The sequence below is a fragment of the Schistosoma haematobium genome, chromosome ZW (assembly GCF_000699445.3).
Source record: "Schistosoma haematobium chromosome ZW, whole genome shotgun sequence".
In the NCBI taxonomy this organism is placed as follows: domain Eukaryota; kingdom Metazoa; phylum Platyhelminthes; class Trematoda; order Strigeidida; family Schistosomatidae; genus Schistosoma; species Schistosoma haematobium.
In genome coordinates this window covers 53092437-53120394 of record NC_067195.1, presented here as the reverse complement: position 1 = coordinate 53120394, position 27958 = coordinate 53092437, and the positions used below count along the sequence as shown (strand labels likewise).

Genomic DNA, 27958 nt, shown 5'->3' with positions numbered 1-27958 from the left:
TAGAAAAATGTTAGTCTCGAATTTTGAAGAGGCCTCTACACTAAGTTTAACATTTAGCGAACATACAAACTTTGTATAGAAGCTGCCATTTATTGTACATTTTAGATTTAGAAATGATCAGAAAGTATTATAAATGTGTATTCTTTGCGTACATTCTTAGGCACAACAACTATTCGTTCGTTTCTGGCTGATTATAGTTTTAAAGCATAGTTGACACAATCTCGTCAATCCATAATCCAGTTTAAGTCGCATCTCAGTCACTGCTTTTTAAGATTTTTTTTTATATGATTTATATATCCTAGTGAATTCAGTATTAGTTCATTCAATCAGCTGAAAACTGGCTAACAATATGTAGTGGCTCAAGTTATCATTTGGTAATTAAAGATTAATGAAAGTCAAATGTGCAGAATTTAGGGTGTTTTTCCATACCTCTCTTTTGAAATTCGCTTCATGCACCTTTATTATTCTATGTGTATGACTGACTTTAAAACAGTGGAACCGGCATAATGATGGGTATCGATTGTTGTTTTAGTCACAACTTAAAACCTGGTACGTATGTACATCGGTTCAAGTCGCCATACCCTCTTAGCACAGAGAAATGAAATTGTTAAGCCAAATCCCAGAGTAATAAAGGAAGTAACAGTATCAATGATAATGGAAGCGATTAGGCATCTAAGATACGATTCGAGAAAATATAAATTAGTGAAATAAAAACAAAAAGGTGTTATAAGGGATTTAGAATCGATTGTTGTGTATTAAAAAATAAAACAGAGGACGTCTTGTAATTTTTTCAACTCTTTCCCCATATGAATTGTTAATTGACTAAATGTGCACAATTTTAGAAGCTATACTTATTGTTGAACTGCCTCTTAAATGCGAAGTTGGGAAATGATGATGAATTTTCCATTGTATAAAGAAGACATAGTTTCTATTGTCGTTGAATGAAAGGGTAAAATTTATTGCGGTAGACATTCTTGTCTAATTAACTTTTTTCAATGTCATTAGTAGCAAGGAATACGACCTATAGATGTGTTTCCTTGTCAGCGTTTTCCTGACAATTGGTTTGGATTGAAAAATCATCCAAAGTCAAGTATAGACTTTCTATGAAAAAAGTCTAGTACTCAAAATATTTGTAATAGGTTGTTAGTTGACTCCTCCAACTTTCACAAACTTCCCGTTGGCATTTAGTAATATTATTTTCATAGTGAAATACTTGACCGGAATTGTTTGTTGGTCCTAATAAATTTGGATCCATGTTATTTACTTGATTTTCAGTTGGTGCTTAAAAATTTGACCCGACCATTAATTACGGTTCATTTTCTCATACTTCTTACTAAATGCTACTTCAGTGGACAAAAAAATAAAGACGTGATCCTCCGATTAGATAAAAATAATGTATCAAATAGTATTCTTTTAAACATTGCTTCAATTCGGTCATTTGTTGCTAAACATTACCTTATTTAAAATTTGTTTGTGTTTCCTAACTAGTCTAAAACTACAAATCAATAGTTAATAGAATTTTTGATGGAACCTACTGCATTTTGCTTATATTTCACGCTTAATTCCCAGTCTAATCATGTTTATTTTTCAGTATAGGGTTGTGGAGATTTTTGAGCTTTTGTTGAGATCATAAATCGACAAATATTAGATCACGATTGAAAACCTGGAAACACTGGACGACCGTCTTGTTCTAGTATGGGACTCTTGAGCAGTGCGTATCCATGACCTCGCACGCTGGATTCAAACCCAGGACTTTCGGTCTCGCGTGCGAACGCCTAACCTCTGGACCACTGAACTGGTATCCAACAGTGTTAATGTCTAACTTCAATCAATCCACGATGTTGTGCGACCATCTTCCATTGTCTTCTGTTGGTGACTGTCTTACACTCCACTAGTCACGGTTTCTTTTTTGCATGTAATGCTTTTACGTTCTAGCGCCTAGTATTCCTTGGACACCATACTTCAATAGTTTTTCCTAAATCGGAACAAGAACTGAGAAGGAATAATATATGTTCAATAAACCCGATCAACAAAGATATGATATTAAAAACTTTAGTGTTTTATATTAAATTTACATCTCGTTTCCTCTATTGGCGCTGATTAGTCCGAAACAAGCCAATCATTGCTTGCATTTTTGTAACTCATCAAAGCATTCAATAGTCAGATTGTAGTTTGCTAATGAATATAGTATGTTAGTATTCGTGCCTGGTCCTATGCTATTTATGATTGACTACTTTATAATCATATTTACTTTTAACCACATAGTTTTCGCTTTTATTTACAGCCAATGTATTTTATGTTGCTGAATATCAAGAACTATTCCCAAATCTTTTGAGGGACTACAATGAAATATTCATGTCCAAGTATGTTCAATCCATTTTATCTTGATTAAAATAATGTCTCCAAAGTCATTTTGGGATCCGTTTAGTAACCATATATTAAATTTAGTAGAATGGACTTAGTTTTATTTATCACATGTTACCTTGGATCCACGTATCAGATTTCACTCAACTGAGTAATATCAGTAATCTGGTATATAAAGTTATATATACGTGTTGAGTAGAATATTTGTGGCTGCATATATAGTGTTAAATTCAGTCTAATTAGTAATACTGGATTAAAAACAAACTGAAGTTATTTTTGCAAAGCAATCAATCCCTTTCTTAAGTTTTTATAGATCAATAAGAAGACGGAATGGATCTGAAAAATGTAATATATTTGCGCTATATATTTCGGACAATCTGATCACACATACTTGTCAAGGCATTTTATATGAAAATAATGAAGGTCAATTAAATGAAAGTTCATTTAAATAATGTGATAATTATAAATAAATGAGAGAGAAAATAACATCGTATGGAAAGAATAAGGAATTGTCGCACTACCCTAGGTCATAAAATGACATAAGGATTACCAGGTTACGACAAATTGTTTCTGTACATATAATGGGAGTTTTAATTTACGAGCAGCCAAGAGTTCTATAAACCTAAGAATCCGTCCCTAACAATTTCTATACGACGTCTTAAAAGCTGTGTTGATGTTAATGCTATGTCCCGTTTTAATTATGTGTTTTGCCACAAATGAACATGGTTTCCTACTTCCCACGTTTATTAGAACATTTGACACTAACTGATTTTGAAGCCATCTAGGCACGTGTTCCTTAAATTACACAATTTACTACGGATTGGATTTGACAATTTAGCTAACCATTATTCTAGTTCATGTGTAAGTGAACCACACATGGATAATAGCGGTCGTAATGTATTATAACGTTTATGAATTTTAGGTAGTCTCTATGTATAGTCCCGACCATTTTCATTGTTTTCAAATCAGACACAGGAATATCTTGACTTTTAAGTATTTTCATGATGTAAAAAACCTCCGAAGTAGACCAGATATCATGATCCTGAAACCTGACAAAGGTCCTTGGCTGGTTGTTGTAAATAAATGCAACTATAAGGTGAAAATGTTATCTATGTTTGTTGATGAAAGTTCCTGGCGGACGTTCCATCCAATATTAATGTTAGAAAATTGGAATCCAGAGTAAATTCCAACCTAATGAAGCTCCTTAAAATAAACTTTATAAACAAAGAGGAATTTAATGTGCTAAAACCTACCGGTTCTGTACTTCCGAATTTATATGAATTACTTAGAATTCGTAAACTAATATTATCTATATGTGATGTACCTGCACATAAACTAGCAAAATGGTTAGCTAAATTATCAAATCCAGTCCGTGATAAATTATTTAAGTTTTTTTTAAAAGATACATTTTAACTAACTGATCTTTGTGATGAGATTAATCCTAAAGAAAAGAGTATGCATCATTTTGATGTAAATCCTCTTTCTTATGAATGTACCTTTAACCAAGACTTGGTTTCCTTTGTGACTATATATCGAGTAATGCCCTCCTTTTTTCCTATTCGGTCAACACTTTTAAAAGAACTACTTTTATTGTGAACTGCAAAAGTGCAATTCACGCTTGAAAGTGAACATCTGCTAGTTGGTGATGTTGCTCTGGCTAACCCTTTGGGATCTCTCTTAGCTAATGTATTTATGTCATATGTTAAAAATGTGATGAGTTAACTCTGTATAGGGGATACGTAGATGATATATTAATCATATATAATAAAAATTTCTATGTTACTCAGTTATTAAATAAACTCAATAGGGTACAGGATGATATCGTAATAACCTATGAAGAAGAAAGTAATAATCACTTGTTGTTTTTAGTCAAACTTTTGAGTCCAAGGAAGAATGGAGCTATAAGGCGGTTCGTTTATAGGAAGCCATCCTGGACTGGTCAGTATTTAAATTTCAACTGTTTCTCCCCATTAAAACACAAGCGAGGCTTGATAAAGTGCCTCTTTAACAGGACTCAAAGAATATGTACAACAAATACTGTTGAAGAAAATGCAAAACTACTGACTGATACATTGATATCAAACGGTTACTCACCAAAGCTTTTAAACAGATGCAAAAGTCAGTCAACACCAAAACCTTTATTTCTGCTCTAAAGTGAAGTGTTTATATTTCCCTACCATTTAGATGTGAATCTAACAGTAAAATCTTAAGACAAACTGAAAGCAACCATCGAGAAAATGGTTATATATATAATATCAAGAAAATTACTGCTTTATCATGAACCCTGTATTGGATAAACATATCCAGTAAACTGGAATTTATAACTTGCGTGCTCCAAACCAATGAAATAATGAACGATCAATCTATTATTTTAGTCTCTTGTCAATCAGTATACTGTGTTGTTATAAGTTTCGCGACAAGCTAATTTCTATTAAAATATCATGATTTCTTCTCTTCTAGAGACTATTTGCGTGATTTGGTTGAAGGTTCTCACTTATTTATAACTTTACTTTCCAACAAGATCTGTGGTAGCAATAAAAAAATTATTGTGAAACGTCGAAGAGTTCACCGAAGGAAAAAGCGTTCCTCTAAACCTAAAAAGGAAACTCATAAAAGAGATATTCTAAATCAGGAACCTGAAGCTGTGAGAATTAGCCGTCTCGAACAACAATGGTCTAATCAGTTAGAACGTCCCTTAATAGAGATTTTACTGGGAACAGCGTATCAAGAGAATGAACAGGATGAAAGTGATGATGAAATGAATGATACAAGACTCTTCGATGCAACTACAGGAAACAGTGAAGATCAGCAGTTGAAATCGGCCATTCGTCGAGTTCAAGCTGCTTTATTTGCAGGCTCAGCTAAAACTGCTTTATCAACGGCCAAGAGAATGTGGCGTCTTTGGCCAGAAGTTGCTCCAGTTTCAATTGAGGAAGATAATTCAACGATTGATGCTGGGCGTGCTGCAGGATTACGGCCTGAATGCTTGAATGTATTAGGGGCTTTACAGCAAATTCATATGACTGAACTAGGTTAGTTCTTTTAATTCTTGTGATATTATTATTCTCATTCTATTGTTTCTATAGTTTATTGAATTACAACCAAAGTACCTTAATGATATGTTTTTGTTAGGATTAGAACAATGTGACCAACTTACTATAAAATATTCGACCATATACAGTTTATCGCATATTTTATATAAATATGCACAAGGTGACACAGTCGTTTGTTTATTCAAGTTCCTATACATCATATCTTTACAGAGTGAAAATCGACGGTAGACGTAGGAAAATCGAGACTAATAGTGCAAACAGTAATAGAATATAAAGTTAAGACGAATATAAGTATGCAGTAATACTGTGTTCAGAATTTACTGGAAAACAAAGAACATTCTGCACAACTGCGGTCGGTTTTTTTATAGGAACTGATATCGTAGCTTTGTCTGGTCGTTCCTTTTGTTTTCCAAAACTACATCTATGCTAACATGAACAGCAACCCAGAAAAAGTAATGGTTATACACTTACAGCACTTATCGGCCACATCATTTAGTATAAACTCACATTTTAATCGGCTTATTTATCATTTTTACCTAAAACTTCAAGTCTATCAAGATTGTATAACCTCTGTGGATTTACCATACACGACCATGCATTGAATGCATGTTTTCACCCCTCAAAATTCTCATTTTACAGTTCTCTTATCGTTTTGTTGAGGAAACGAAGGATTTTACATGTCCTGCAGGTGGCATAAGTCAACAGAGACTAAGATTCCGTGAGTTTTAAACTCTTCAGGACATACAAAACTCCAAACAGATTAACAGTCAGGTGCTTTATTGTACATTGTGAAAATAAGCATTGACACAAATCATCTTTGAAATAGCGTTTTACATTGAAAAGGAACTGAAAAATAATGTTAATAACATTATTGCTTTATCAAGAACCCCGTACCAAATAATCATGTCCAGTAAACTGAAGCTTTTAATTTGCGTACTCCGAACCAATGAAATGGTGAAAGGCCAATTCGTTATTTTCACTCTGTTGTCGATCATCGTTGCTTCCGTAACTTTGTTATGCCCAGTAGCAGCACCGTTTCGTAATCCTTCGAGGTCCAGTAATTGTATTCCGGTTTAGCGACAATGTTCTGGTTAGTGTCACGTTCTTGAAACTTTGACTTCAACTTCCTGATTGTGTTTAATGAATGCTTTTGGAGCATCTCGCACATCACACATAATTTCCCCATACTTGGACTTGGTCGTAAAAACAGACAGGTGTTCGGTGTGCAACACGGCTCCATGGTATGAAGGATATTTGTGTTGGATTACTATCTATCGATCCATTACGACTATCTGGTTAAGGTACTAGAAACTCTGCAACTTCATTGTCTTGGGACCGTTATCAGATATGGTGTAGGATAAAAGCGGGTGGAGATCCTGTCATAGTTTTTCTTTACTCAAGTGGGATAAACTCACTTAACTAAAAATGTGTTTCTTGATAGTATTACTAAATAAGTTGTACCTTTCTAGTCTGTTTATTCATGGAACACCTTGCTTCTCTCTTACTGTTTTCACAATATTACCACTTTATCAATGTAGTTATTTTTTTCTGATGATCTATTATACCAGAATTAATCTGCTATAAATAATATGTTAGTTCTGTGTTTGATTTTTATACAAAATTAACCCGTTTATTTCCTTCATACATTTAAGAGGAAGAAGAACAGGAGGTACTGAATAATTCTTCATCGAATAGTAGTGATAGTGATAACCTTTACAACGAAGAACTTGGCATAAGTGATTCAAATGATGAAGAAATAGTTACTACTGAAAAAGAAGTAGTTCTAGACTTTAGTGCTTTTATGCTCAAATTTGTTCATCCACGTGTTGTACATGCTTACACGTAAGTTTTCACCATTTCCTTGAATTGAAGAAAATATCATCAGCTATATAAAAATATTTGTTTTAAGTGGGATATCACGTAATTTGCTTCATTCTCGTACCTAAAAATTAACAAATAGAATCATATTTGTTACTAACAAGTTATAATTTATTGTTTATTTAATCCAAATCAAAGTTTGAATAATATATTACCTATAGAACTATCAAATATAATTTGTCTATCGCTCGCAATACTGCTTTATACTGTTTTACACTTAGAATTTAATAAAAATACTTGAGATTCATTACTGAATGAGGAACAGAATACTAGAGACTGTGAACTAATTTTTTTTTCTTGTTACCAGACACATTGAAAATAGAATCGTCAATGAGATATAGTAATAAATATCAATATGTAGAACAAATAACTGTTGGACGTTTCAGTCATGTAATAAAATAAGCAATTTGTATTACTTAAGTGTCCTGATGTCGAATTGTAAAACAAAAACGTTTTTTGTGATCTTTTAATTACATCCAGCATTGATGTACACTTTGTAGTGAGTTTATCAATCATTTCGTTATGATATGATATTCAAGTAAGGCTGATTAGAATGATGATGATGTTGAGCTTTAGAATTCAGAGTTTTACATACAATGAATCATAATTAAAATTCTTGCTAATACTGTACGTAGATGGACAGATCTGTACAAACTCATGCGACAGGTATCTGATTGTCGTATTTATGTGTATTTAAGCTCAAGCTAGTGTCACTGAAAGGAAAAAGAGAAAAATTGTTTTTGATAGTCCAAAAAGGTGTTTGTTATAATTATTTTCAGTGTTTAATGGACGTGAGTGTTTTAATATTCTTAACTAATTATTATTATCCGTTTGTGTAGCCAATTAATGAATACTATCTACATTATTTAGTTTACTTTTAGAGAATTACGATAATAATCCTGAATCAGTCAATCATGCAGTTGTACATACTATTCATCGATTGGCTGTACGAGAAAGATTACCTGGTTGCTTTTTTCAATTACGCTTATTTCGAGTATTTCAAAAATTTCTACACGATCGTGCTTTAGCTACTTCGCCAGAATTTAAAGTGAGTATAATAACCAATTTTATGTGGAAGTCACTTTTGTACAGTATATGTTTTCGCTGTTATATTACTTGTTACAATCATTTTAGGCAATGTTTTATCCAACATTTACGGTAACATTTATTTCGAATAACTAAGAGGATCAATTATATGGGTATGTTTGTGTGTCTCGAAAACACACACCTCCATGTAGCATTAAATGCTTGAGGTTTTATGGGTGAAATATTTTATTTAATTTCGATAAGAGCCTGGGGGTTGAAAGTACTACCGTGTTATTGTCAGCTTGTTTATAGAAAGTGGGAAATTGTATTTCATAGATTGATGTAATTAACGTTAGTAACAATGTAAGAAGTTATAAACCAAGCTTAACAGTTGCTACAATGGTTACGGAAATAGTCAATACCAACAGGTTCATAAAAGTATCATTTCTCTTTTTAGCAGAACTATGGTTCAGTGATTTTAACACATGATTTCGACTATTATGTTGAGGGTTCAAACTTGTTTTCATGCGTTCTCTAACCATAGTATACTATTTTGTTCTTGATTACTGAACTTTATTACTCATTATGGGTGTTTGTCTGCTTCGATACGATGAAGCATTTCCTTATTCGATATTGCGTATGATTATTCAGTTGTTAACACAGTTATTTAATATAGCATTCCTCACTTTAGCTGCTGAACTTTGAATAAAAGACTTGAATAATTATAAACAACCTTGGTCAAAACGTACAGGTGATGAGTAATAATGGTTCCACAGTTGCATTTTTATGTTTGCTTTTCTAGTTCACAACCTGGTCAAGTAACTGGCTAAGTAACAAATCCTCTTTCCCATACATTGTCTTTAATTGAACGACTAACTGTTTTCACATGGGATGATTTTTTTGATAGATATTATGATGTTAGACTACTAAAATAGGTTTCATTCTTCAATGTTAATTTGTCTATATGCTAAGTTTTCAACTGTACCTGTTTCGGACAGTACGGTGCAGAGACAGACCAAACGAACTTGCATTCAAAGCAACCATTTCACTTTATTAGACCTCTTTGTCTACTGGCCACTTGTGTTCAACCTTTCCTACCCATAAATATTTTGATGTGCACTGTGTTCATCAAGAAGAATTGTTATTTTTGAAAGTGTTTATTTTTTTATATTTTTCTAAATGAATCATTTTGAGAGAATTTTTTCATTAAAATTATTTTGATTTAGTTGACACTTGTTATACTTATTTAGGATGACAGTTGAAAAATATGTATCGTTTATTAAAGTCTCGTATAGTCATCTTTATCAGTCATCTACAACTTAGGATTAAGCACATATATGCATCGGTCCAAGTTGCCATACCTCATTAGCACAACATTATCAGTCATTCATGCTACAATCAAATTGTTTTATCAGGTTTTTGTTATGTTTTTTTCCTGTTATAATTTATCAGGAATTAGCAAATCTCATTAAATATATCTTAAGAAAATTCTTTGAAGCTGAAGAGAAAAACAACTACATTCTAATTGAAACTCTTTTCTTTAAAACTCCTAAAGAAAGTTATGAGACAGTTCAAGGATATGGTACTTTTGAGAGCAAGTAAGTTAACACTATATATATATCATGCATGTTCGTACCTTAACTTATGTTAGAAATGCAGTCTACAATATCATGGGGAAAAAACCATTTTTCTCTCGTGACATGATAAAATCGTTTCCGTTTGTTTTATTATTCCCACTTATTCGTTTACGTTAATGATTCAGCTACAGTAAACGAATCATTTTTAAAAGAATTCAAAAAATTTTTACAGTAAGAAAACTATTCATTGGACCAGTGAACATGATAAAGAATTAACTCAACTATTTGAAGCTTATCGTCATGATCCTGTACCTTCTGGTAGGTTATTTATTTCGTGATAATATTTTTGAATAAAATGGATTTTCTCATTCACATTCCATGTTTAAGTTTTCTTTTATTAGGTAATTTATTAGGAATATTTTATTTGCATCGGATGGTATAGGGAAATGATAATAATTTGAATGTATATAATCCGCTTAGGCCAATGTGTTGTTGGAAACAAGTAATGCAATTCTAAATATATTCAGTCAAGCCTACTTGGTTATTTGTTCTTCATGGTTAGAAATTGTATGTGGCTCTACATATGAACACTATCTGTCATAAAAATAATGTTAATAAAATCAGGAACAATGAGTGTAGCAAGGATTTATTTCTTTGGCGAATTCTATTCAACAGTTGGTTACAATCTAAAAACAATTAGTTATTTGTAAAGCAGTACAACGTACCTACTCTGTGTGGAAAAAGTCTTGATTAAAGTTAGATTCGGGATATAAATGGAGACTGACCGAAGACTATGATCATAGTGGAATAAATAAGTCCTCATAATCACATATCGTTTTGATAGAATGAAATAACTGTTTTTTCTCTTTCTAAAACTAATTTAATAGGTAACGATTTAGCTGATCTATTAGTCAAACATTTTTCCGATCCAAGTAAAACTCGTCGACAAATTATTGCCAGATTGATTATATTGGGCTTGATTACATCAGCGAAACAACTCAAAGAAATTACGTTAGTTAATTTATATAATTTTTTTCTCTAAAATATTCTTATTGTTATTTTATTCTGAGCAAATAACAACCTAATACTCCATGCATATTTCATCAACACTAAGAGACACTAGACGAACATGATATTGGTCACCACTCAGTGATCAATTAATTGTAAATATCACAGTCGTACATGAGATCAGTCACCGCCCGAATAGTTCAGTGGTAATGTTTTAGACTATAAAACTAGGCAAGTTCGAACCCCACAAACAGCATCAACATTCTCCGTTAACTCTATAATGTCTTTAAATTAGTTATGCAGGTTTTACAATGGAATATATAAAGTCAACACTGATTAAACAGATTTGATTCAGTTAACAGTATGTCTCTAAATTTAGTATCATTTGTAAAAGTATTAGTAACGAGTTATAAAATGTTCGGCGGGATTATGAGGACAATAGGTGCGAATTTTTTATGATAATACACAAATAAATTTAATGGGTACTCTTAAAACCTTGTATTTCATTGCACTGTGGAATATCAGAAGGCAGTACTAGGCGTATGGTTACAAAGAATTGACATTAAGAAAGAACACTGCTGTTTACATACATTTCTAAGTAACTTAAAATTACAGTAGTGTTGTTTATGGATTGAGTGAACATACAAGTAAAAGCAGCTTCGATTAAATCATTTAATTCGGTAGATAGTCGGGTAGGAAAGATCTTACTAACTTCCCTTTTGCATAAATATTAGATTGCATTATATGAACCTGTAGTGAGGTTTCCAATGAATGTAAAAATGGAAAATCCTCGACGTAGGTGAGAGAATGGCTGATTGTAAACGTAGATCGAATTTCAGAATTAAATGAATTATTCGTGTATATTGAGTAAGGTTGCTCTTTTATTAGACGGATAAGTTATCTTTAAAAAATTTTCACACAAATGATTATGCTCTAATATGTTTGGGTGCAAATAGACAACCAATCGAATTTTTTATACATTCAGTACTATTATTTTTAAGGAATTCGGTTTATAAAATATTAAAATTTCTATGTATAAGTTCAACATCTTTGAATTCCGTATAATGCAAACCATAAAATTCATTATTGATAAACATTTTAGAGTTCGTCCCCCTAAACCTCTTAGCGGACGAAATCGATGTTTACTCAACAATGGAGAATCCAGTGAGTGGACTGAACAGGAGATAGCCCGACTAAGAGACATAGTCGAGTTACACAAAGGTTCAAAAAGTAAGAATCCATATCATGTATGCAGTTTCTAAACTTACATTTATAGTGTTTTTCACTCATGGTACTTTTCATTTTAAGGTCGATATAAAGTTTTTACCAAAATAAAATGTATACTTCTAATATTAATTGTAGATAAAATTAATTGTCCATTCGTAACTGTTGTTGTGTTTTATGATATATTGTTTACGTCTACTTATAGATATGCTAACTGAAATCATGAATGAAAGAAAGGTAGACCATGATTTAGCTGTTCAACGTTGTTTGGAACAAGAATTAATTATGGATGAAAATCGATCAGACAAATATATTCCACCTATTCGTACCAGACGTGTAGTAGCTGCTAAAATTCTTGAACTTGATCTAGTGGATAATGAGAATCAACTTAAAACTGCTGTCTATAAAAGGAAACGTACAAAAGTACAAAACGTGGATATGGATGTTTCAAAAGAACTTAAGAAAAGCAAGAGTCGCAAGAAAAAATCTTCATCAACGTCAGATGACGAACGATCCATGAATTCATCATATGAAGAAGAAGAAGCAAATACTTCACACAACTCAGATTCAAAACATAACACAAATGAAAATACCAGTCCTGAATATATTAATCAGTTAGTTGAATCAGATAGACCATCTGATCAAATGGATCACATTACCTATGTGAATCATACTCAAGATGATTATACCTGTGGAGCAGTTTCTCCAAACTCAGAATCAGGGTAAAATTAGGTCTAATAACGTTATATCATGTACATATAGTTATATGGTGTTCAAAAATATCATAGTGGCTATTTCTTTTTATGTATATAAAATTCCATTTTGAAAAAATTATTAAAAATTAGGCAGTGTGTAAACTGGGATGTGATGTCCATAAATTTGCGTAGACGTTTACTCATAAGTAGTAGACTGCGTAGAACTTCCTTAGGTATTCAGTTGAGTTTCTTTTATCTCTAATTCATTATCCCACTCCGAAACTGGTATGAACGTGACGCTTGAAAAAAATCAGTTGCTGGAATAATTAACAATACTGATTGTTTTTTATGTAAGTAAGGAAAACGTTGGAAAGGCATCCCTTGATAGTTATTTTTATAGTTTTTCTTCCATAATTTCACTGTTATACACACGAGTTTCCCCGTACTTACACTTAAGCTTTCTAAGTATCTGTGAAATGACCATCGCGGGATGCGCTTCTCCCCCTCTAAATGCAAGTTATTGCTTCAGGACTGGCCTGCATCAACACCTGAACTAAGGATACGGAGTGAAGCAGTCGAACTCGTTGACAACTTCACTTATCTTGGAAGTCTGATCAGCCCTAATGGGTTAGTTTCTGACGAATCTCAGCACGAATTCGAAAAGCTCGTTCGTTGTGTTTTACTTTACGGCTGCGAAACGTGGCCATTAAGAGTAGAAGACACTCGTAAGCTACTAGTATTTGACCACAGATGCCTTAGAAATATTGCTCGCATCTGCTGGGATCACCGGGTAAGTAATAGTGAGGTTAGACGTAGGCTATTAGGGAATGATGGTAAATCAGTTGATGAGGTTGTTAATCTTCATCTACTGAGATGGTTGGGTCACGTGTTACGTATGCCTGAACACCGATTACCACGACGTACAATGCTAACCGGTGTTAGAGATAGTTGGAAGAAAATTAGAGGCGGCCAAACCAAAACGTGGCATCAGTGCTTGAAGACACTAACCTCTAGTCTGAGCCATGTTGGTAGATGCAGACTACTTGGTTGGGGTCCGCGTGACTTTCGTAACCAATGGTTGGAGACTCTTGGTGACATGGCTCAGAATCGGTCACAATGGCGTCGGTGTATACACTCTGTCTTCCTTTAAAGTATGAGATTAAAATCACTTCATATCTTTCTTTCTACGAACCGATTCTTTCTTCTTGTACTATATCTCCATAGGCAATCTTTCTCTTATATATTACCACCTTTGACCTAACCACTGCTGTGAATCCGGTGTTCATCTTGTTGTGCTGATGCGGTATGGCAACCTGAACCGACGTACATATGTGCCTGGTTTTACGTTGTAGCTGATTGACCATCGTAATTCTAGAAATCCTAAGCAGATAAAAACAAGAAAGTGCTTCTCTAGTACAAGAACAAGAGTAAACATCGCTTCATGGAACTAAAATAAAATGTGTATTGGTTAATAGCGAACTCAACTATTATATATGGTTTCTACACCTATGGTCCTGACAGTCCTATGGTGCACGACTTCTTCCTGATTCAATTGCTGATAATAAATCTAGTAATAATTTCCCTACATTTGAGTGTGATAATGGTAATCGCTTATTTGAAGTCGCATCGCAAGTTGGTATTCATTAGTATCTACTTATGGAACCTAACGTTAACCAGGTATAGCGTCAATTACCAAATATTGGTTTCATGTTCAAAATAAGCACTGACTGTCAGAGTTTGATTCTAACCCTTATTCTGCTACATGTTAGAACTCTATTATCGGATATGCTTATGCTAGTATTCATATGCAACATTTTTCTATTATATTTACTCTATATTTCACAAAGGTCTCCGAAAATGCCAGTTCAAAAGAGAAGGCGTCTATTATCCTCAGATGATGAAAATGAAGATGTTCATGATACTTATCATTCAGACTCGTAAGTATTCCAATTATATGGTTTTGTGTCCGCATCATTTATCCTTCAGTGTATTACTCTAAACAGATTGTACATGTTTAAACCAGTGATTGGTGACAGCTTTATAGTGAAAAACCGGAGACTAGATAATAGTGAATCTACTACGTATTTTTGAAATTAATTGGCTTTATTTCGCGTTTCTGATATAATTAATTTAAATTCGTACGCCTTTTTACCAATAAAAATTCTTGTACACTTAAAAAGATATTAAATCATCCTGATGATTATCTCATTAACTCATTAGACCTAAATCTTAATATTGATATTTTTTGTCCCCTGGCTTAACTGATACACTCTACAGGTGAAAGTTGCTTAATTGTTTCGCTCGATGAGAGATCGTATAATACATGAAACTTTCCTGTTATATTCTGGAACACTTAAGCGGATAACTTTGCCTGTTCTTCACTAGCCCAGAACAATGAGCTTTTGTCAGTGTTGCTGGAAGTTCACTATAAATCTAGACAAGCCAGAATTGTGTATACAAAATGAACTTATGTGATTTCCTTTACCATGGTCTTAACTTCCAATATTACAAAGAGTTTACCCTGTGCTTTATCTCCATTGATCATAACTCTCAAACTTAATTCTGTTTCCATTATTTCCTTCTGATTACATTTCCACATTTTACGCAACTCTTTCGCACAATTATTAATCTTTATGAATATTCAAATTCTTAACAACTACACTTGGAGTTTCTTAATAAAAATAAGATTCTTTCAGGCTTTTGTTTATTTTGCCTCTTTGTTATTATGATCGCAGTAACGTGAGTTTTTTCACTTGATATCTTGACTCTGTATGTGAAATCACAATCCTTAATGTAACAAGTTTATTAGGATTTGTTTTTGAACTGCTAACTATATATGTGCTGTTGATTTGTGTTACTTTTTACATCTTCATTGTGTTTTTTAAAAAAAATTTTCTTTTCTTGTTTTGGAAATATAGACCAATGGAAATACGACATCCTGAGAATGATGAACCTGTTGGGGGTGTATTTCGTAGAGTGCAAATATTATCTTCGGACTCTGAATAAAATGCAAATATTTATTATCTCTCAATTACGTACTTTTTCATTATTCCTATGTACTTCTTAAATAAGAAAGTTAAGCTAATGAGAAAAAAGGACCTTTTCTTCTAGTCACATTTACAAGATTAAAGGACAGAGTCTTCTATCTAAGATTCCTTGGATTTGTTTGTTGTACACGTGAACGTTCGAAAAACCAGCTATTCGTATATACATTTTTACTCTTATAAGAGTTAGAAATTTATTAATCAGCATATTTTTACAGCTGTACATGAAAAATCTTATCGTTTTCGTTTTAACGAAAGTTTTTCCGCTACATGCAAGCCACCTACAGCAGGTGGTCTAACGATATCCAACTTTTGTGCCATTTGAGGAGGGCCTTCTAAGTGTTCATTTTGAATTTTAGCGTCAATAATAAGTTGATTAAAAAGAGCTTTTGCACAATGTGGTTTTATTCCCAACTTTGCTTGTCCCATTGCCCATTTGTCACATGCTCTGATCATTGGAAATATAAGATGATGAACTGTGAAATCTTTTAATCTAAAATTTATAGTTGTTGTACTTGTTGGCTCTGTCGTTTTTCTTTTCTTTTCTTTTATATTTGTACTTGAACTATCTTTTATAACTAAACAACTTGAAAGATGCGATACAATTGATTCTAAAGGGACTTTAATCGCTCGAGACATTTCAGCATAAACTTCGTGATCTTCAATTCTGAGAGCATGAAATGGTCTGACAATTGCAGCCATACAACTACAAAGCAATTCATCCAGTTGATCAGATGATATATCCTGTTGACTACCTATAACATGACAAATGAGAAAAACATTTATTTGGTTTATACTCGATATTCATAGTTAAGCCCGTGTTGTTTACCGATTTTTCACCAAATCGTATCAAACGCGTTGGCAAGTGCTTCTGACTCGTGTTTGAAGGCTACTGAATTGAAACGTTGCATAGACCAGAGTCTTAGAAACGAATCGAAGTGTTATTGTACGCAGCACATATGTGATCAACCTGGACCTATCGTACCTAAATCATAGGTCAACATCTTTAACACGTTGAGCTGGCATTTTAGTTTATGTTAATAATTATCCCTTGACTCGTAGTGTTACTGTCTTCAAAAATTGTCACCGCGCCTGAATTAAAAAAGGTTTATCTATTATCCTACTTATTAAAATTGTCCTAACTGATGACCATAGCATGTAATTTCTTCAGAAGGTGAATTGCTAACTTAGCAGTTTGTCTACCACAACAACCGATTCTATGCAATAAATACAATGTAGACAGATCGTTCCTTTCGGCATTAGTTTCTCAAAGACTGACAGTTGAGGCTAAAAGGTCAACATATTTTTAGTAGTGCGATTGCCTATTGTTTACTTGGTGGTGGACATGGTGTCAACATTTTGAAATAACTTTGTATTAATTGTTTCGTTAAATCCATCCTTATTGCAGGACAAACCAGATATGTCTATTCAAAAAGTACCATTTTCAGTCTTGCACTGGCCTAGTGATCACAATTCTTAATACTTTGTTAGATAACATATTTCATACTACCAGTTACATTCCTTTGTTTATAACACCTAAATTTTCGCGCTAGTTTTACGTTTCTACAAGTATATTTTCGAAAATTCCCCAATAAAATATTCATATTAGTTAGCATAAATAATAAACTGTACGAACATTTCTAGTTTTATTCACTTTTTTTACCGATGTTCACTGATGAAGACCTTTCTGTCGATTTGATGTAAGATATGTAGATCCGTTTGTTACTTAATTCATACTATTGTTTCTGAATTATAAGCAGTTTAAGAGAATCCGTAAAATAAATGGATGTGTATTATTCTACTATGCTTGTTGTCATTGCTTTATTCAAATCAAAAGGATTTGATCAGCATTATGGACTAGATTACACGATATTGATCATTACCAAATATAATTAACTACAGCTCAACAACTACATTCTAACTTCACTGATATTAGCACCGGGTGAGGAATTCTAATCACTGAGCAAGGTGAAAGTCCCTTCAAGATTACTGTTGTGATAGAGTGGGTATCGAAAAAAGTTTGACTCTTGGGACTAATTCACGGACTATCATTACTTATACTTCTATTGTATACCTAGTAGATAACAATCGTATTCCTATATATCCCTTTATTGTAAGCCAACAATGAGCCTACTGATTATCATGTGTTTTACTGTTTCTTAATTATTGTTAATGAATTATGTACTGTTCTCCATGACTTATGATACGATTAAATGGGAAGTATGATTTTACATTCGGGGTGCATTGTGTTCTCGCAATTTATGTATAGAAGCTAATAAGTATTTGAGATATATGCTCAGTGGTTCAAATACGATAGAAGCTTAGGTGTAGACCGTTCCCCTCATTATTATTATTATTACACTACCTTACACTAATCTGGCCGTTATTGTTTTTTTTCTGCGCTCCTTACCTTCTTTTTTTCTCTTCCCATTCTCATTGTTTGTGTGGCGCATATATATTTGGTGCGCTCTTGTACCAATATTTATGTGTTCAAATAAATAGGTGTAGATTCACAACTGGGGATAGAGAAAGGTATGTGGATTGACGAGTTAATAGAAGTCAAGCCTACGTCAGCTCGAGGTTGATTGTGTCAGTCAGAACGTATGATTGCTCAAGACCAGGAATGTTGGACTACAGACAAAATAGCGGACGCCGGGTGAAAAAATTATAACTGAAATTCCGATTGATGGATTTGGCACGTAATGTCGATTGGTGTCTCAAAACAACAGCGACATATATGCGTTATGAACGAGTGCTAACTAGCATTAAAATAGATCCAGAAACTCTAGCTAACTGCATCTAACATAACACAAGAAGATGGACACATCTTTTTATTTAGAAGTAGACCACCTAAAAGATATAACAAAATATATTAACGTACTCATGATTATCATGCAGAAAGTAAACTGACCTTTTCCTGATCGATCTATTATAGCAATCACTGCATCCGTAATCATTTGTAGGTACCAGTGCGGTGAGTTAAAAATTGATGACCTAAACATATTCTCATAAGCAGTCAGAAAACGCCCAGTCCATATAACAGCATTATAGAATCCAGTCATACTCATTACCTATAGAATTAAAAGGATTATCATTAACTTCAATAAATAATAAGTGAGTACTTTATTTTTAAGAATATCATAAAACATCGCATGCACAAACCCGACAAAGGATACATTCTCGGTCACATATCCTTAAATTACTCTGTCGTGCAGCTTCACATGTTGTTAATCCACAATAATCCGGCGGGCAATGTAATGAAGAACTTATAAAACAAAAGTTTATAAGAACTGAATAATGACAGAGGTAGCTGTATCAATAACGTACGCCTATTGTTCAGAAAATACTGACATCTCGTCAGAATTATACGGCGCTAGATCATCGGTGATTAGTAACGAAAAATTATAGCAACATCTAAATATTGACCTTAATAATACAATCTGTCAAATCGGTCAGCAGGCTTCCTTGGCTAAAACCCTAGAGTCTCTTTCCATTGATGTATGCTGTGTCTCCGAAACACGCACACAGGATTCCAGTGTGGTCATTCACTTGACCTCACCTCGGCAAAACGGAGAGCCAACGAGATACACCCTCCGTGTATCTGGTGTCCCGATGGCCAGTTCTCGTGGACTGGCAGGTGTAGGCATAGCACTAAGCACGAGGGCGGAACAAGCACTGTTAGAGTGGATTCCCGTCAACAGTCGTCTATGTGCTGTTCGGCTAAACGGCTCCGTAAGAATTCGGAAGGATAGGGATACACGTCGTTGCCTTTTCGTCGTTTCTGCCTACGCTCCAACTGACTGCAGCTCAGATGATGTGAAAGATGAATTTTACAGAAAGCTTTCTGAACTTCTTCAGAAAGCTAAACGCTCAGACATATTACTCATAGGGGGTGACTTTAATGCTCAGATAGGTAGCTTAAACCAAACAGAAAGGCATTTAGGTGGATATTTTAGCATTCCGGCACAGCGAACAGATAATGGTGACCGTCTGCTGCAACTGTGCTCAGACAATCGCTTATTTTTAGCAAACACAAATTTTAAGCATAAGGAGAGACATCGTCTAACATGGCGACCCCTACACTAAACCAACGATGGACTCAAATAGACCATATTGCCATCAGTCATCGTTGGAGAGGGTCGGTAGAAGATTGTCGCTCATTCTGGAGTACCTGCTTGGACTCCGACCACGCCCTAATACGGGCACGCATCTGCTTGCGCCTCGCTGGACGCAAAAAAGCCACAGTAAAAAGACCCAATAGAACTGAGTTGAGTAACGAGAAAACCAAAAGTAGGTTCCAGGAACAACTGAGGTCACACTTAGGTAGTTCTGAAAATGAGGCTGACCCAGATGTTGCTTGGAAAGATATACAAACAGCTGTGGAAACAGCAATGACATCTGTCAGTGATTTAAACCACAGAGTTACAAAGAACCAGTGGATTTCTTCAAGGTCTATGACACTGATGGATTCTCGCAAACTCGTCCCATCAGGTTCCGAACATGATGAAGAGCGACAACAAATTAGATCTAGGTTAAGAAAAAGTCTAAGAAACGACCGTGAGCAGTGGTGGGCAATGAAAGCAAAAGAGATGGAAAAGGCGGCGACTATAGGGAACACAAGACAACTTTACAGACTAATAAAAGAAACTGGGATTAATAAGTCAAGTGTAAGTCAGATTATTTTGGAGAAAGACGATACTCTCATCTGCTTCCAGTCCAGACGTTTAGAACGATGGGCGGAACATTTTAGAGAACAGTTCAACTGGCCTTCAGCTACTCTATAACTACCCTCCATTCCCAGACAGTGTGAATGGAACATTGAAGTAGGTCCCCCGACTCCTGCTGAAGTTCAAAGGGCTATAGTTAATCTGAAACGAGGAAGGGCAGATGGATTGGCTCCAGAAGTCTTTAAGGATGGCGGTTCAATTTTAGCGATTAGGTTGACTAATATTTTAGCTAAGATCTGGGAGTTAGACGTTATCCCATCTAACTGGTCGCAATCACTTATCGTCCCAATATATAAGAAAGGGTCAAAATCATCCTGTGACAACCACAGAGGGATTAGTTTAACTAATATAGTATCTAAAATACTAGCTTCGATAATTATCGGACGCCTAACTAAGACTCGTGAACTGCAAACACGAGAGAATCAAGCTGGCTTCAGACCTGGTCGTGGCTGCATCGACCACATATTCACCATTCGTCAGGTTCTAGAACACAGGCATACTTATCGGCGTCCGACAATGGTGGTATTTCTCGACTTAAAAGCAGCATTTGACTCGGTAGACCGCGAGATTCTGTGGCAGTGTCTGTCATTGAAAGGCGTACCACAGAAGTACATAAACCTTGTGAAGGCTCTTCACTCGAACACTACTAGTCGAGTCAGAGCTTATGGCGAACTGTCATCTACTTTTGCAACCTCAAGTGATGTCCGTCAAGGCTGTCCACTTTCCCCATTTTTGTTTAACTTCATCATAGATCTACTGATGGAAATAACTTTCTCGTCGACTGAATTCTCGGGTATTGATCTCCATCCAGGAGGTCCACTTATCGACTTAGAATACGCAGATGACATAGTCCTGTTTGGTGAAGACGCTGACAAAATGCAGAGTCTTTTGGTAGCACTAAGCAACAATGCCAGAATGTTTGGAATGCGCTTCTCTCCCTCTAAATGCAAGTTGTTGCTTCAGGACTGGTCTGTGTCAACACCTGAACTAATGATAGGGAGTGAAGTAGTCGAACGCGTTGGCAACTTCACTTATCTTGGAAGTCTGATCAGCCCTAGTGGGTTGGTTTCTGACGAAATCTCAGCACGGATTCGAAAAGCTCGCTTGGCTTTTGCCAACTTGCGTCACCTCTGGCGAAGGCGAGATATCCGTCTATCAATAAAAGGACGGGTATACTGCGCGGCAGTCCGTTCTGTTTTACTTTACGGAGGCGAAACATGGCCATTAAGAGTAGAAGACACTCGTAAGCTACTAGTATTTGACCACAGATGCCTTAGAAATATTGCTCGCATCTGCTGGGATCACCGGGTAAGTAATAGTGAGGTTAGACGTAGGCTATTAGGGAATGATGGTAAATCAGTTGATGAGGTTGTTAATCTTCATCTACTGAGATGGTTGGGTCACGTGTTACGTATGCCTGAACACCGATTACCACGACGTACAATGCTAACCGGTGTTAGAGATAGTTGGAAGAAAATTAGAGGCGGCCAAACCAAAACGTGGCATCAGTGCTTGAAGACACTAACCTCTAGTCTGAGCCATGTTGGTAGATGCAGACTACTTGGTTGGGGTCCGCGTGACTTTCGTAACCAATGGTTGGAGACTCTTGGTGACATGGCTCAGAATCGGTCACAATGGCGTCGGTGTATACACTCTGTCTTCCTTTAAAGTATGAGATTAAAATCACTTCATATCTTTCTTTCTACGAACCGATTCTTTCTTCTTGTACTATATCTCCATAGGCAATCTTTCTCTTATATATTACCACCTTTGACCTAACCACTGCTGTGAATCCGGTGTTCATCTTGTTGTGCTGATGCGGTATGGCAACCTGGACCGATGCACATATGTGCCTGGTCCTACGTTGTAGCTGACTGACTAATAATGCAATCACTTGTTCCTTGATTGCTTTTCTTGATGAAATTTATCTTTTTTTTCTTCACTTATTGAAAGCTTGGTACTTTGAATAGTGACACCTCTACCTGAAGTTTGTGCTGATGATGTCGTTCAGAAGAACGATGGAAGCTCTACGACCGAACCATCCACCTCAGAAAACAAAACTCCATCAGAATAGCGACATTATTATACAGGCTTTTAACTATTGTATCCGCCTTGCTTTTTTGTGAACATATAACGAGAATCCGTTAATTCTTACAGACTATAGTTAACAATACTAGTTGGGAAGCCATCCTAATTTTTATGTATGGTAATTAATATTGGCAAATTTAGTATAAAACTAAGACTAGATAAATATTGAGTGACTGGTTTAAGACCAATGTACTATTGGGTAGTAGAAATTTTGTTTTCATTTAGCAATAAACTGAGCATCCACAAATTTATCGTTTTTACTTGATAGTAACTTTAAGATACAAGATTTAATTATAGACGGGACAAGAAACTAATTTGACGGAACTAGGTAAAGGGAATTCACAAATGGTGTCTTATTTCAAGACTACAAAACAAGTATACTGAAAGTAAAATATGAGAGGTTCTGACGGTATTCGGCAAATAATGCCTTCTGAACGTCTTGGGTGTGATAAGCAAATAAACTTATGACGAGTTACACTAACAGAGACGACCGAGATATGTACTGCTGATGTTCCATAACCTTAACGGTGAAAATACATGCTTGAATAACCGACAAAAAACCTTAAAATTTGTGCTAGTCATTTAGACGCGCGTACAATCCGATTTTTCACCTTATCTTGTTCGCTATGGTCCTGTTATGGAAGATGACCATTATAATTGAGTTTTTGCCTGAATGCCACTTTATTATGGTGTTCTGAAGTAAGATAAATTTAAACGATGAACTAGTATGTTAGGTAATACGATGTTCTTTTCTGTAAATCTGTACTTATCGCTGCATTAAAACGAGCAACAAAAGCAGACTGGAAAATCCACATCAGCACCTAGTAACGTGAATGAATTAAACAACCTTTACTATAGAATATATAGGTTGTGACAACACGAATTTGACTTACTTATCAAATTTACATTAATAAGCTATTTTTAACCTGATTGCCAATTTACATCACGAAAAAGCAACTTGTGGCTCTAAACGTCGATACATAAGCTTTATACTGATGGAGAAAATCATCAGAAATTTCATGTAATCAAATAATTCATAATACGAAAACATACCTCATACATCGGGCAAGTGAAACCACACAACCATATATATGATTGTGGAAAATTCTTAAGCAACGTACGATCCATAGCAGCTTGAAACCACAGTTGCAGTAGTAAGGTATAAATTTTCTCATATAAGCAGACATTAGTGTCATTTGGTTTTAGACCACTTGCCAAGCAACTTCTCAAGCGTTTCAATATGAAAGGTGACTGTCGTAAGCTAAAAATTAATGGTTCCAGTAAAGAATTTTGGCAGTCAGGATTTCCAAGTAGTTGTTTCAACAAACTTAGGTTATAAAAAATTTTTTTGAAGGAACCTGTTTGCAAATTATCTTGAAAACATGAAGGCAATTGACGTGGTTTGTCTTTAATATTAACTTTGATTTCATCAACTTTGACAGGTTGCACCGGAGGTTCATCAAATTCAATACAGCAGTCAGATAGGTCATATGTTTTTTTATACTTGCAAGACATTAAAATTCCTGCATTGCTAGATATTGCACTTGAAAATAGAAGATCTATTAGCGTTCGTGAAGTAGGTGGTGTAAAATAAGGTCTATTCTTTACCTGATTATAGAGAATATGGCGCAATATTTCTGGCACAGTTGGATGATCCAAAATAGTTTCATCTAAGTCCACAGAATTCTTGACACAGAACGAAGGTGAAGGTTTACAACCTTGATTATGTACCCACTCTGCACAAGCATAGAAGGTGAACGCTAACATACAATATGACCATGATAAAAGTGAAGGCAGATTCGTTTTTTGTTGCTTTATTTTTTCACATAATCTTGGGAATATAGACTGATTTAATTCTTTGATAGTTGTCCAAATATCTTCGCTTTCTAAGTCTGACCGATCACAGTTTCTCAGAACGCTTAATTCCAATAAACATAGACACAGTGTGAAAATACACAGAAGTAGGTTGGAGATTTCTGACGACGCTTCTAAGCCTTCCAGTAATAGGGATTTGATTTGTTTTCTTAATACCATGGGAATTCTCATGAAAACTAACTGTAACTGCCTGATTTTGCTAATAAACGGTGCTATAGGATTAGTATTTGGAATTACATCATCCAGGCTGTTGCGGATTTCGGTCAAAGTTGAAGAAACGCTGGTCCGATCTGTGAACGGAATCATATTAAAGAAGTCCATTAAAATGACCGAAGGGGTCCTCCTTTCACCATTAACCATGATTGAGTGATTCTGCAAAAAATAAGAGTGGGATGAAAACAAGTTTCCTGTTATGTAACAAAATACCCTCAAATAAATTAATGTTCTGTAAAATGACTCCATGAAAGCAACTTGAAGACACTGACTCATAATAGTTGGTTAGACGACCCTCACTATTTTGCAGTTCCAGCAATATATAAAGCACTGAGTCTTATACTTGTTAAAATCCTGATGGCATGCCCAGTTAAAGTTTAAAAAATGGAACCTGGAATCGATCCAAGACATCACACATGAGAACACAGTTATAACAAAATCAACCAGAGTCGGACAATTATTAGAACAATTAGGAAGGGAATAGAAGGCGGATGGGGGGAGCAAATGAGTAAGAAGGGACTAACATGAATGATATGTGTATGTAACATTCAAATAAGCTAATTTAACACATGTATGTAAGGTAAATGTAATAATCTAGATTTAATGATTGATAGTGATACTTGGAGCTTCTTTCTTCATTGGGAGAGATTCGGTCTACGAAGATTTGTGGACCCATAGAAGATGAATATTTTTAAGGTTGCTCACTTTTCTCAACCAAGAATGCAGATTGGGTAAAATCCCAGTCAATTCTTATCCCTAGTCTAAATTTCATACTCCTGATAGGGACCGAGTGTTGTCACTACACTTTAGTACAATCAGAAGTGCTACCACTTTGGACTCAACCAATGTTAAAAAGTAATTTTAGTCGTCTCTCTCCAGATGACTATTGAAATAATAGAATAACAAGGCTCTCCTACTCTTATTACAACTTGTGTGCGTTTAGTAGACATCTAGTGACCTAAAAAACACGCATACTATTTTTCATAACTGATCACACAGTTAATCACGAACTTCAATAAGATAAATATCGCAATATTTACTCAAAATCAATCACTTTTGTTAATATCAACTATAGATTAAGTTTTCCTATATCTACCTTACTAAAATATACAATTTACAAAGCAAGGATACATTGGTCTAACACTGATTTTGGTCAATTTGTATTGACATGTGATTTTTTCCGAATAATATGATATGAAAATTTGTCGGAAGGATATAAATATATATGTTGTTACTCATTTTTAGAAATTCTATAGACTGATAGATAGACAATTTATGGTGTGACAAGAAAACTCATTAACACTAACCATGTGAGCACGGCAACGGTTCAGTGGTATCTTCCACTGACTGAGGTTACTGAGCGCTTCAAGGTCAAACCGCCGTAATACGATTGGGGCGTCACCTCGACAATTCGTAAAGTTTTACAGAAGCGGTCAAATCCAGACAATTTTAAATTTGATTTGAGTTCGACCATACTGTCTGATAACGTCCATACTTCAAGTAATGAAAGTGATGTCATCGTGATGATGCATGATGCAGGACGAATCTCCAATGATACTCCGTACTTCACACTGTAGCGGTAAATAAATCCCCAAAATAAATAGCTCTGTAAGTTTACGACATTGGATGCTGACCACATTAGTTTTAATGGACTCACCTAGCTGAAGGCGCTCGTTCATGCATGCGCACCAGATCACGAGTGGGAACACCGTGCTCAACAACCCCTGCAATCGCTAGCCAGATTAGATCAGACGATTCTCGATAAATTGATATCACACCAAATGTATCTTCCAATCTCCTCGATTCCGTCATTTGATTTCACTTGGTGGGTACGATTCATGTTAGAAGGTGTTACTGGTTAAAGCGTTGTCAAACACTGAATACCTGTGGCATCTTCATTGGTGAGCCCGACGTGGTCTGGTACGCCAAATTGCAAACTGTGAGTCTGTTCATTTTTGGGATTTTATATATCATTGCCTTACTCTAATTTTTTATACATTGTGATATTTGTTTCGTGTTTTTGGATATATATATTTTCTCACTCGTTCATTCTCGTACTTGATATTTCACTATGACTGAACAGACACCCAAAGTACTTAAGCTAAGGACTATGTCCCCATCTTCGTTCCAACTAATGCCCTTTTGGCCAGACAACATCGAAGCCTTGTTCTGCTACTCAGAAGCCGACTTCTACGAGCACGGCGTGAACGACACACGTGCGTAATTCCTCGCAGTAGTCAAGGCACTACCGCGCGAATTCAACAGATGCGTAACACCTAGTATGTCTACTAGTGATGTTTCTGAACCCTACGAAACACTGAAACGATCTATCCTTAAATGCGGAGACCTAACCGATAGACAAAGGTTAGACCAATTCCTTAATAACCACGACCTGCAACACGGTTCTGCGAGAGGCATGTTGCAACGAATGAGAGAGGTTGTCGACCAAAGAACCTTCGATGATGGCCTATCTGAACAACTTTTCTTATCCAAACTTCCTCAACAGGTGCAAGCTGTGCTGGTCTCGTTTCAAAACAACACCTTAGACGAGCTGGCTGCATCTGCCTACCGCATCTTAGAAATCACCAAATCTTCTAGTACCGAGGTTTTGTCAGTCAAAGAAAAGCCTCAGACGACCCAGAATAACATTACAGAGTTATGTCATACACTTACGCGTTATCTTAAATTTCGTAACGACCATAAGCGATCACACACCCCACGTAGAAGCACTTCACGTAAGCGATCTGTCTCTAGGCCATCTTCAAAACTTACGACCACTGGCCATCTTAGACTAGTCACTTCTCGATATGTCAACAGTCTATCGAATATATCTTCGAACCTCTTCGCATCTGACTTCAAATCTCATTGGGTTGGCATATTTGAGCTACAAAAGATGTTACTAGTTGAGTTGTTGTCAAACTCCGAATACCTGTGGTATCTTTATATTTTTTCGTCAGATCTGTTTGTACTTATGGTTGTAAACACAGTGCATCAGAATTAGATACTTCTTTTTAGGGTGTAGATGATGATAGTGATCTTCCTCTAACTCAGTACCACAACCTAGACAAAGAAGACGATGTCGGTCATTACATATGCTTCATTTCAAATGAATTTATCCTTCAGGTTGAAATATTGCCGCTGCCAAACTGGATTTTGGGTCCGTGCAGTAACTAGTGAGCCAGAAAT

At 35.2% G+C, this 27958-nt stretch overlaps 2 protein-coding genes across 7 annotated transcripts in view; one reads left to right on the top strand and one right to left on the bottom strand.

Moving 5' to 3' along the window:
• Positions 1-16022, top strand: part of MS3_00003865 (uncharacterized protein) — a 29407-nt gene extending 13385 nt beyond the window's left edge. Inside the window, exons 12-22 of one of the 2 annotated variants that reach the window (XM_035729456.2) lie at positions 2285-2363; positions 4825-5396; positions 7070-7259; positions 8166-8343; positions 9774-9919; positions 10131-10216; positions 10786-10909; positions 12009-12136; positions 12336-12852; positions 14673-14762; positions 15744-16022. In XM_035729456.2, coding sequence (XP_035586557.1) covers positions 2285-2363; positions 4825-5396; positions 7070-7259; positions 8166-8343; positions 9774-9919; positions 10131-10216; positions 10786-10909; positions 12009-12136; positions 12336-12852; positions 14673-14762; positions 15744-15831 — 2198 coding nt within the window. In that variant the 3' untranslated portion in view covers positions 15832-16022. Of the gene's footprint in view, positions 1-2284; positions 2586-3378; positions 5397-7069; positions 7302-8165; positions 8344-9773; positions 9920-10130; positions 10217-10785; positions 10910-12008; positions 12137-12335; positions 12853-14672; positions 14763-15743 lie in introns of those variants that run through there. The other variant, XM_051211731.1, reaches the window with a different exon arrangement.
• MS3_00003864 (uncharacterized protein) lies at positions 436-26237 on the bottom strand (the record flags this gene model as incomplete). Of its 5 annotated transcripts, none has more annotated exons than XM_051211727.1 (5): positions 436-1343; positions 18781-18940; positions 23578-23676; positions 23738-24931; positions 26080-26237. In XM_051211727.1, the coding sequence occupies 3 exons, from the start codon at positions 26080-26082 to the stop codon at positions 23623-23625; spliced, it is 1251 nt and encodes a 416-aa protein (XP_051071823.1). In that variant the 3' UTR covers positions 436-1343; positions 18781-18940; positions 23578-23622. The 5 variants fall into 5 exon arrangements, with proteins under 5 accessions (XP_051071823.1, XP_051071825.1, XP_051071824.1 ...); XM_051211729.1 differs by having other exon boundaries at positions 23578-23669; XM_051211730.1 differs by lacking the exons at positions 436-1343; positions 23578-23676 and adding an exon at positions 16034-16624 and having other exon boundaries at positions 23738-24758; positions 24797-24931; positions 26080-26164.
• Between the last annotated feature and the right edge of the window lie 1721 nt (positions 26238-27958).